Below are 12318 nucleotides of genomic sequence, written 5' to 3'. Positions count from 1 at the left end.
AAAATATGTCTTCGATCATTTAACGACACTTTCTAAAGCATTATTATTAATTTGTTGTATTCGTATTTGGTGATAAAAGAAAAGTATATTCAATTAAAAAATAAGAATAAAAACATAAAAGTAGCGCGGGTAAAATAGTTGATAATCGTCGAAGAACGAGAGAGAGAGAGATCTGTTTTATCGGTAGCGGATAAAAAGAATTTCTCGTAGAACGCTATCTATTGGGAAATGATCGAAGGGGTGATGACCGACCGAGCAAGCGGGGATTCCAACAGAGGTAGACACGCATCGTTATTTCATATTAAAGCTCGTTCTACTCCAATTTTTCTTTTCTCTCGTCAATCGTATTCTTTATTTATGTATGTATCATGAAGCAAGAACGAACCAGAAAAAGAAAAAGAAAAAGAAAAAAAAAAAACTGAGAGAGAGAGAGAGAGGGAATGAGAGTAGGATTTTTTAACGAGTAAATGTACTATCTTTAAATTCCGTTCGATAAGCTGTTACAAAGAAAGCTCTTTTCCATCGACTGCTGCCATCGACCGCCGTGGTTATTTAAAGGAAAAAAAAATGGGAGAAAGATAGAAATATATATATAAATATATATATGTATATATATATATATATTTATATGTGTGTGTTTATTCGCCGAGAACGATTTGCGTTCGCGAATAACTTCATTTATCAATTATCGCGTCTATAAGTTTTGCAAAAGAGTACCAACGATATTGAAATAATTTCTAACAAATCAATAATCTATACCATAATTTCGTTAGAAAGTAAAAAATCAAATTCTTGCATCCATCCATCCATCCATTCCTCAAATAGTTCTTTTCTTTTCCGCCATTTTTACCAAAATATCATCACGATACCCCTCCTTCTCCCTAAGAGTTTTCTGAAAAACGATAAATATTTAAAGAAAGGAAAGATAACTAAATTACCGGGAACTCGTTTAAGATAACAAAAATATTTGAAATTTTTCTAAAGAAATTTTACGTCCTTTTCTCATACAACACATATACGGAAATTCAAGAAAAAGAAAAAAGAAAAAGAAAAAAAAAGAATTTTGAATAACGGAACACTTGCGATAAACCATGTGTATGTATATATATATATATATATATGTGTGTGTGTGGGAAAAAGATACAAACGTGTCCATCATCAGGGAGGACCTGTTTGTTTTTAAAAAAGGAAATCTTCTTCGATCTTGTTCCTCGCATTGAAAACTGTAAATCGGTCGAGTCGTACAGAACAGTATGTACGACGACGCGACAACGACACACGACAATGATGATGATGATGATGATGATGATGATGATGATGATGACGATGATGATCGGGGACGTGAGAATTGTATCTGCGTTTTACTCTCTCTCTCTCTCTCTCTTTCTGGCCACTAGGTAAGAGAAAAAAGATGAAGGAGGAGGTGGGCGAAGAGAAGGAGGAAGGAGGAGGAAGGAAGGTCCCCTTTCTCGACCGCACGCACAACAGCTGCGGTTACGCATTTCGCGCGATGCACCGGCCGAACGAGCACCCTTCCCCTCCCCACCTCTTCTTTCCACCTCTTCTTTCCTCCTCCTCCTCCTCTCATGCTACTTCTCAACCAACACTGGTTCATCCCCATTCGAAGGTCCACATAACACAGTGTATACCCTTTCCTCTTCTTCCCCTTATTCCCCGTCCCCCTCTGTAAACCTTTTCGTTCTCATTCTACTCTTGTCCTACATCACCCCTCGTAAAGCAATGCACTGGCAGGGCTTCCTTTGAGGAACAGGTACCTCTACTGATGAAAACGTGCGATCAATGTATCTTTCAACGAGAAGAACATCATCAGTTTTCTTTACAACGTACTGAAAAAAAAAAAGATGCTTCTCGAAGATGTTCTTAGGATGACTTCTTGGGAGAAAGAGTCACTGTTTAGAACGCAGGTCTAAATGGGGAAAGAAATGAAAAAAAAAGAAAAAAAGGAAGAGATGGAAGTAGAGAGACACACACACACAGATACAAACACACGTATACATACTTAGAAAAACACGTGTACACATATTCTCGTGTTCTTCTCGTGTACCCTGAGCACGTAAAACGTTGGGCCCCGTTCGTTCGTTCGCTTGCTTGCTTGCTCGTTCGTTCATTCGTTCGTTCTCGTTCGTTCGTTCGTTCGTTCGTTCGTCCGTCCGGTATCATTCTATACCTGTAGCAACTGAATAAATTCAATATAGAAACTCAAGTCAGACAGTCTCTCCAGTCAGCAAACGAATCGTTTCTTGGAATGACTAAATGTCTTCACGATCAAACGATTACACCTTAAACGAGTAAGGATGCACACTTTGGGCTACTGTGGACAATATTCATGATCATACGTGGAAATTAATTTGATTCATCAAATACTCTAAATCAAATATTCTAAATTCGATTATAATAGGTCTCTCAACGATTATTAGAATAATTTAGGGAAATAATAAATTTTGGATTAATTCGGATTTATTATTTAGAGCAGAATTTTAGTCTTATCCTTTTCATTTTCTCATTCCTCATTATCAAACCTAATTCAACGATAGGGTGAAAAAATTAAAGTCGAAATTTATTTTTCACTTTTTTCCTCTTTTTCTCATTGGTCAAATTATTTAATACAAAGATAGTTAATCTCGTTTTTTAGAATATATAATACATGTACGTGTACTAAAGAAAAGTGTTACACTCTCAGTCTCCTTACATAATCATATGGCGTTTCGTTTCAGGCGTCAAACGTGAAATACGGTCTTCTGATGTGAGTTACGCGAGAGTAAAGCGTTACAAGACTTACGGGAAAAGGATGGATGCGTTTGAGATACGTGAGGTGTTTGAAAAAGATTCTCTCTCTCTCTCTCTCTCTCTCTCTCTCTTCTACCTACTATCTTTTGTAGGAGAGGCTATATAACAACGTCTTCAACGGAAGCCGAAACGACGTATAACATCGCAATGATCGTTCGCCAACGAGGAAGGAGGGGGTGAAGGGGAAGACCGCCCTTTTTTAATTTTTCATTTTATTTCCTCTCTTCTTTCCGAACACCTTTTAATGTCTTCCTCCCGTCTGCCATTTTGTTTCTTTTTTGTCGTATCTCGCAAATTTTAATCTTCGTGTCGAGATTTTCGAATACATATTTTTTTGTATGGGGAAAGAAAAAAAGAGAGAGAGAGAGAGAGAGAGAGAGAGAGAGAGAGAGAGAGAGAGAGAGAGAGTATATGCATATTTTTCAGGTATATTTTTAATCATGCAATACACGTGCCAAAGAAAGTATCAAGCTTGATCGTAGTAGCTCGTTATATGCCGTCCATCGATCCATCGAAGGAAATGCAGAAGAAACAAATTTCCAGTAGCCACGTCAATGTCGTCGGGAACAATAGAATATTTACATAAAACATTCCGCAGAGTGACCGGCATCGAGCAAACCGATCGACACAGAGAGTGTTGGAATCTCGTTGAAAAATATCTTATTTATATTTCTTTCCCTCCTATTTATATACGCAAGTAAATGAAATATATACTCATTCACTCATACACACACACACACACACACACACTTTCTCTCTTTCTCTTAGAAATTAAAATTTAAAAATTATTATAGAAAATAAATATAACGTTCCGATAGAAATGTATGTTGTATTGAATTCATTTGAAAGTTCGTGCCGGTTTATAAATTTTTAGATAGATTTCTATAAAAATGTAAGGATTGTAGAAAAATTCTTGGACCGGTGCAACGATCAAAAATGAATTCAAATTCAGTTTGAAAAGACTACAGGTATAATAAGTCTGGGAATTTAGGTTAGTGAAAGAGAAGAAGAAGACAATATAGAGTCTATATATCCAGGAAAATATTTGCTTGAATAAAAGAGGGTCGTCGTCGCATCAAGTGAAAACATTTAAGAAGGTCTAGTATAAGCCGATTTAGAGAAAAGTGTGTGTTACAAAGTAAAAAAAAAATATTAATCTGCACGAACTCTCTTACAAGGAAATCCACTCGCGTCAATTTCGAGAAACACGTGTTGTTCTTGTGCATTAATTTAAGAAAATAAAAGGAAAAAAAAAAAAAAAAAAAAAAGAAATGAAAAAGGAAGAAAAATGTTCGTTCTCAATGTTAAAACGAAAGCAGACAAAGTGGGTGGATGACAATGTTGTATGGAAGTGTGGTAACGTGCGCGCGCGTCCACACGTACGTACGCGCATACGTTAAAAGAGAATGGAAGGCGGGGGCGTCCAGTGGGGGGCCTTAATAAGGATGCTGCTGATTATCCAATTCGTAAATTCTCGCTACATTTTGATCGTACTCGGTGAGCCGCGAATAACAAGAACGACTACTATCCTTCTTATTCTCTCTTTCCCTCTCTTACTCATGTACTCTCTCTCTCTCTCTCTCTTTCTCTTTCTAAAACTATCAGCAGCACTCTCTCAAAAAATACCCATCCGCCCTCGCTTTTCTATCCCCACCATTATTACATCTACATGCTCCAGTTTAGTTACTCGTCTATCCTTTGAACGAATCACTAAGGTAATCATTATCATACCGGTAACAATTATTAGAAAATATTTTATTCAATTAATTAATCATTCAATGGGTTAATACATACAATTATTTTATTCTTATACGATTTTGTGATATTCTATCCAATTCATACGATGCTTAAACTACGTACGATAGGTCAGATAAAATTTCATATCTACGGAATAGTTCGTCAATGATAACGGAGTTCGACTTTGACCAATCATTGATTAACTATTCCGTAGGCATATCAAATCATTATCTCATCGAAATATCGTAAATAATAATTGAAAGGGAAATTTCTACACCTTTTTGGACTAATCCGACAAGTAATAACACACGCGTACCTGCTTACGTAGATGATGATCGTATTATGCAAGCGTCAACCGGATGTAAATACACCTTCTACGTGTCAACTACTTACACACGATGCTACTACATCGTCGTTTGATCGATCATGTTTCTAGAAACCACGTTAAAACTTGCTGATCTTCCAGAGATTTCTAATGTCAATTGAAAGACAAAAATACTAAATTAAACCTCGATAAAAATGTTGGTAAATCATTATTTTTTTCTTTTTCTCCTGTTGAATTTAAATAGACAAAGAAAAAAAAAACAAAAAGAAACGTAAAGAATTTGATGTAAATGTTATTTGAACTAACACACGTCTTTTAGTTTATCGTTCAATGGTCGCGCATATGTGCTTACGCTAATTGAAACATTCGACTTAATCGTTCATTACCGTCTAGACAAACGCACTTATTGCTTACTTTATTATACTTACAGATGTTCTCACGCCACTCTCTTCTCTTTCTTTCTCTCTCAATGCGACTGACGCATATTCGTCATTTACGTACGTGCTACGTACGCGTAAGGTTCTTACTCTCAATTCGCAAACGTATATTTTTCTTATCGCTTATTAAATAATCAAAAACGATAAGAAACAAAATTGGTGAGGAGCGGGTTTGTAATACTTTATCAACTTAATACTTATTTTCATATTTAAATCACGTTCGACGAAAACGGGGTAAACCCCTTGGTTATTCGTCGATTTTTTAAATTTTGATTGCAACAATCCTAACAAATATGTGAACATAAAAATGGAGTTGCAAAAGTATGTGAGATGCTTATATCGAACGTGTTTGAATAAACAAGGCCTGTGAAATTGGACGTACAATCATCGGTTGGATATGTGCGAGAAGATTTTGAGAAAAAAAAGGGGGCGGGAAGAGAAAAAGAAAAATTCACGGAGAATAAAAAAAAAAGGGAAAAACTTACCTAAGGAACTTTCTGGATCGGAGAGGTCAGATAACGACGGGACCTTTCGCATGCTGGTGAATCTGCCGGGTAGGGCTGGCACCAGCCCTTCTTCTTCGGCATCAGAGGCCTGTTCTTGTTTCATCAACTTTGCCATCACCATCAACATGCCGCCACCGCCACCACCACCGTCGGTAATGCTGCCGCCCCCTAAGAAGCTGCCCACGCCTCGTACATCCCGCTGAAAAGCGTGTTTCCTTGTTTTATAGATATTCCTATTAAATACTCATTACGATTATACGTACACACGTACGCTCTTTATACGTGATCAAAAATATGATTGGATTTAATTCTATTTAAAAGAAACTACAATTTATGACAATTACAATTACACAATAGAACGTTCATTATACGAATTAGGGATAAATATTTGGATGTAGGAATTTTCGTTTAATACAACAACCTTAATTTTGTTCGCAATGATACAATTAAAAGAAAATAATAATTTGATGACAACAGAAGAAATAATTGAAAAGCAACACTCTTACTATGTTTCAATAGATTTTGATTTAATTTCTCCAGAAATTTTATTTTCATTCGAACGCAATTTATTTATATTAAGATCATTACGCAAAAAAAAATACGTAACAAATTTTGTAACAAACATTTCAAGGTAATACTTTTATATTTTATATATATATATAATAAGAAGAATAAAAAAGAAATTCTTTAATATTTTGTCACCGTATAATTTTATATTTTACAAATGACACGCAACATTTAATGTTTTTTACGTTCTTCGGAAGAGGAAAAAGAAAATGGATCTCACCTGTCTCGTGTCATTCATAAAGAAGAAGAGGAAGAAGAAAAAAAAAAAGAAAGAAAGAAAGAGAAAGCTAATAGCATCGGTGGTATTGTGAAACTGGTAGAAAAGATAATCATGAATCGGTGAAAGAAAGAAGAAAGCAGTGAATGGAATAAAATTGTGGGGTAAGGTGGGGTGGGGTTGCAGAGGGTTAGGAGAGGTGGTGGAAAGAGATGAACGAAATGAGAGGAGATGAAAGGAGACGAGAGAAAGGGGTGTAGGGGTGGGAAGGGGTAGGAAGGGGCAGGAGGAGGAGGAGGAGGAGGAGGGCAACGTAACGACAGTCAGGATCGCTTGACCTTCGCGCGAGTAGGTTCACTTCGCAAGTTGAATGAAACACTGCTGTAGAGAATGACGCAACGGTACGCAATGTGAGAGTATGGTTGTAGTTGTTATAGTAGTGTTGTACCAATGTGATCCAGAATACGATGATAATATGATGGTGGTCTCGATGAAAGATTTTCCTTTATTTTTTTTCCGAATAATTAACCTAAATTTTTCATTTACAATTAGTGCGATGTTTATGCAATTATAAATAATAATTATCGGATACACTACTAATAATAATCCAATAATATTTGGTTGTTTGAAAAATTAATTTATAAATTTTGATTGACACTCGTAATATATTTATTAATTAAAAATTTGGCAAAATACTTTCGGATATGAATACGTTCGTTTGTTGTTCGTAAAGTTGTTAGAAAATTCTGTGAAAAATTGTATGTGTAGGATATATTAAAAATATCTATCGGCACGAATTTTTGTGTGCCAAGTCGACAATATTAAAATGATAATAGAATAATAGGATTAATATAATTTTGATCGCAATGAAGAAATGATAATAATAATAATAATAATGATATTAGCTATAGGAGCTATTAAAAGCTTAAAATATACTTTGAATGCGCGAGTGAATGGACTATGTATGTGTGTGTGTGTATTTGTTGGGTGTATGTATGCATGTATAGTAATTCCAGTCACGCGTCACTGTCTTTCCCTTCGAGCAAACCATTCAAACGAAACTCTTGCCTCTCGCCATTGGCACTGGATGACAAACGACGTTTACGAACCAACGATTCGTGTTTAGGAAAAAATAAAAAATAAAAAGAAAAAGAAAAAGAAAGATAGAGAATGTCGCACGTATAATCAAAAAGTATGCCTACTCCGATGGAATATGTATTACACACTGGAGAGACCAATTTTGATATTCAACCTGTCGAATATATGTATATATGTACTTACATATGTATTGTATATATTTACTTCCCGTCATTCGAAGAGACATGAAACAACATGTGCCTCGTGTTCGAATACTTGTTCTTATGGTATTTATATCTATTGTGTCTTACAAAAACCTCATTTACTATTTTTATTATCGTTCCTTTCATCCTAAAGATACACACGTATATTATATGGGATATTTTATCTTGACAACGAATTCTCATCCTCGAAACCATTCTCATTTTAAAAGTCTTACAAAATTACTTTTTTATTATTGAATAATTATTTTTTCTGTCTTTTTTGTTTGTTTGTTTGTGCGTGTACGTATATGCATGTACATGATGTTTCTTTTTTATATGAACGAAATGTATGTATGTATGTATGTAGATATAGTGTTGAAAAATTATCATTCAATTCGAAAGATATAACACATAATTATTGTTTGGTATCGTAGAATTGTATATATATTTTTTTAATTCTTTTTTTTTTTCGTTCACGTAAGATTAGTGTTTTCGTATGAAATTGTATATGCATGTGTACGATATGTCGAAGAGAAAATAAATTCAAGGATTGTAACGGTACACCCTGTGTGCATTTACTTAAGTATCGCGACATATTTACGCCTACGTATACACTAACACAATTGTATAGTTGTATTTGACGCGTATTACGCTTGTGTACGAAGTAATTACGACGCACATCGCGACTCATATCGTGGCACATATGCCAAGCGCAACTTTTCTGTGTATACATGCGATCCTTCTTAGTCGAATACACGTGACCATTGTTAATTTGACTCGTCGCATTTCTACTATAAAGTATTTTTTCTAAGTAATTGATTTGACCCAAACGATTAATTTTTATACGTACAATCAGAGTTACACTTTGAATAATCCTAATTCTACGTTCATAATCGAAACTACAAAAAAAGAAAAAAAAGAATTGATGTATGTGGATATGAAATTCGAAGAATACGTTACTTGGAATTTTTTGTTTAGATAACTTCATTAGCTTGTATTCTTTCTTTTCTCTTGTTTTTATTTTTTTTATTTTTTTTCTCATTTCACCCTCGTGGCGAGTAAAATATCGAGCGATACCCCTAACCCGAAGTTATCGCGTTTAGTAATTCTCATGAGAGTATGGCAGACTAATAATAATAAAAGCATAGGATATATAAGATAGGAGAACAAAATAGATACATAAATATATATATTTATAAAAAAAAAAAAAAAGTAAAATCAAGAAAGTAATAAAAAGGAAACATTTATAGATAGGAAGTCAACGAACAACAACACGCGTGTAGACCAAACAAAAAGTAGAAAGAACAAATGAAATATAAGAAAACTTTGAAAAAAGAGAAAATCAAAAGGAAATACTTACGACAATAATTAATGAGGTACGATTAAAAAAATTGCACGTATAGAAAAAATAATAATAATACAATTTGTAAATGATAAAAGAAGAAAGAAGAAATATAAAATAAACCGTTGAATGCTTTGGGGACGAGTTAGAAAAGAAACATTAATCGCGACTAAATTCGCGTTTCATGGTTTGGAAGAGTGCAAAACGGAATTATTATACTTTGTAACACGAGTAGCACTTACTTCTTCGTTCAACTTTCGCTGGTTCATTGAAAAAAGGGATAGCTGTTACTACTACACTACTACTACTACTACTACTACTACTACTACATATGAAGGACATAACCGAATTCCTATCAACGAATACGAACTCATTTTAACAAGCAGAGATAGAAAAATGTTGTTAAAGTTCTTTCTTTCTGATTTTTTATTTTTTCATTTCTCTTCTTTATATTTATCTTTTGAATTTTTTGATTTTATAATCACTCTCTAGTAGACACACGTCTTTCCACGACGTCTTGTGAATGAACGAGCAAAGGCACACAGATGAAAGAAAGAAAGAAAGAAAGAAAGAAGAGAGGGGTCGAGAACAGAGCACGAACAGAAAAGAAAAAATGAATGAGAAAGAGTAGGAGGAACAGCTGGAAGGGGGAAACGAAGTTAGTAACGAGAGCAAGCTTTGCTAGACTGACTGACTGACTGACTGACTAACTGATTCAACCAGAAGAAGCTGAAACTGAAGATGAAGAAGAAGAAGAAGAAGCAAGAATGATTATCGTAGAAGAAACTCGTTTAACTAGGCGCCAACTCAACGACGAAAGACCAAAATACGCGTTATACTTCTACGTAAATCCTTACCTTAATGCATAAATCATAAGAGAGATGAAAATAATATTCCATGGAATCCGTTAGTCAGATTTTTATAGGATCTATGTTTATTTAATATGCAAGTCTAATGAGATTATTTAATCAATGTGAATAGAATCTGACTCAATAATCATTAATATATTATTAGATAGAATTAGTTCTTTTATAATAATTTCATTATACTTTTTAAATGGATTTTATTTTTTTAGTAGACGTTAGATTGGGATTCACGCTTAAAATTTTATTCATTTCTTTTTCCTTTATATATTATTTAATTGAATTATATTTTGATTCGTTCTATAGAGATAAGAAATAATTATTATTTTACGTTAACTATATATAAAATCAATATTGTTCACGTAAGATTAAGTGAAAAAAAATGAGTAGAAAAAAAGAAAAGAATTGAAAAATATGACTATTTAATATATTTCAAAGAAATGAAATGAAATTATTCAAGGATCTAAAGAAAATCGATAAGATTCTAATGAAATAAAAAAAAGTGTAAATAAATTAGATCATGACGTTCGCGTTATCAAGGATATCCACGATGGTAGAAGTATCGTCAATATTCTTTTAAACGATTGATGGTGAAGTCGAAAGATTGACGATATTTCTGCCAACGATTCGATAATCATGAAATAGTAAATAATTCGACCAAAGAGAAAGAAAAAATGATCGTAAACAAGTTCGTCTCTTGTCAAATTCGTATTAAAAAAAAAAAAAAACAAAAAAAGAAAAGGTAGGATCGTGTGTGGTCAGTTTAATTGTTGCTTCGTTAAATGAAAAAGAAAGGAAAGAATTGGGAAATAATCGTTTTTCACAGCTACAAAAATAGATATGAAAATAGAAGAGTAGGGCGAACGGGGGGGTGGGAGGTGGGGGAAGATTCGCAATAATTGTCCCCTATCAGACATGTAAATCTATTCAGGGCGCGAAATAAACGTGCGAGTTAGCTAGATAGTTAGCTAACGGGCTGAGCTGATCCGAGAATATCGCAGGTCGAACTTTCGCGATGCCAAACTGTGTCTACACATATATATGTTTTCGGCCATTCATTCACAAACGAGAATTCTGCATTTTATTCTGATCTTCGAAAGAAAGAAATAAAGGGGAATTGAGTGGAAAGAAGAAAATGTTATATTATAAAGAATGAGAGAGAGAGAGAGAGAATTCTGTAACGTCATCGATAAGAAATGGGCAACTGAAATCATTTATTTTGTTTTTTTTTTCTATAAAAAATATAATTATCAAGAAGTAATATGATTAAATTAATAGAAAGAGGACCCCAGACGTAATTTAATATAATTATATAAATATGATAATAGTGAATTTATAAGAAACATAGTATCAATGATCGTAATATCATTTTCTTAGACCGACCGTCGCCAATCGTGCCACACATTCGACGTTACAAAAGCCAGACGATAAGATAAAGGTCTACCCGATGTAAAACGAAAAACTTTTTATGCGATATAAACTCTCTATCTTTATTCTTTTTTTTTTTCTCACTTTCTCTTAATGGTATTTTCTTGAACGAACAAAAAAAAATTATGATACGATATACATATGCACACGTACAAACTGAGAACGATAAACAAACTTTGATTGATTCATTGATGACTGATTGATTGACTGACTGATTGACTAATTGACTGATTGATTGTTTTATTCATTAATCCATTCATTTTACTTTATGAATGGAAACTATAAAAAGATTGCTTAAATTGATGAAAAATCTCTTCGACATTACACGTCTGTCTACCCTTTACAACTTTAGAAACCAATTTCAAATTCGATTTTATCAACATCGACAGCTGCCGAATTGGAACTCGTTAATATTCATCGACAGATGGACGATAGTATAAAAGGGGAAGGATTACTCATCCCATAAAACATAAAAAAAAGAAAAACAAAAAAAAAATAATAAAGAATAGAAATATAATCGAAAGAAGGAACGTGATTAAACAATTCGAAGAAAAAGAGAAGATAAACAATCGACATTAAACCCACTTTACAATCAACTCATGTTGCATTCAAAGTATAGTAATAAAACTTTGACCAAAAAAAAAAGAAGAAAGAGGGAAAGAGAACGGTGAAGGATGGGGGGGGGKGGGAGGAAGTTAAATAAATCTGTGACAATTATGAAAACGGTTTTATAGAAAATATCTTAAAATCTAAAGTCACATCAGAATTTGAAGTAAGTTTAACCTGAAAAAAATGCAGAAATCATAGT

At 33.7% G+C, this 12318-nt stretch overlaps 1 protein-coding gene across 7 annotated transcripts in view; it reads right to left on the bottom strand.

Moving 5' to 3' along the window:
• Positions 1-12318, bottom strand: part of LOC106787803 (ETS-like protein pointed) — an 82244-nt gene that overhangs the window by 61284 nt on the left and 8642 nt on the right. For all 7 annotated transcript variants that reach the window (XM_014750470.1, XM_014750471.1, XM_014750474.1 and 4 more), the window contains one exon: positions 5793-6012. In XM_014750470.1, coding sequence (XP_014605956.1) covers positions 5793-6012 — 220 coding nt within the window. The remainder of the gene's footprint in view (positions 1-5792; positions 6013-12318) is intronic.

The sequence above is a fragment of the Polistes canadensis genome, unplaced genomic scaffold (assembly GCF_001313835.1).
Source record: "Polistes canadensis isolate GaletaPanama2010 unplaced genomic scaffold, ASM131383v1 scaffold_115, whole genome shotgun sequence".
NCBI lineage: Eukaryota > Metazoa > Arthropoda > Insecta > Hymenoptera > Vespidae > Polistes > Polistes canadensis.
Note: the sequence above shows the minus strand (reverse complement) of the source record. Positions and strands in the feature narration are given on the sequence as shown.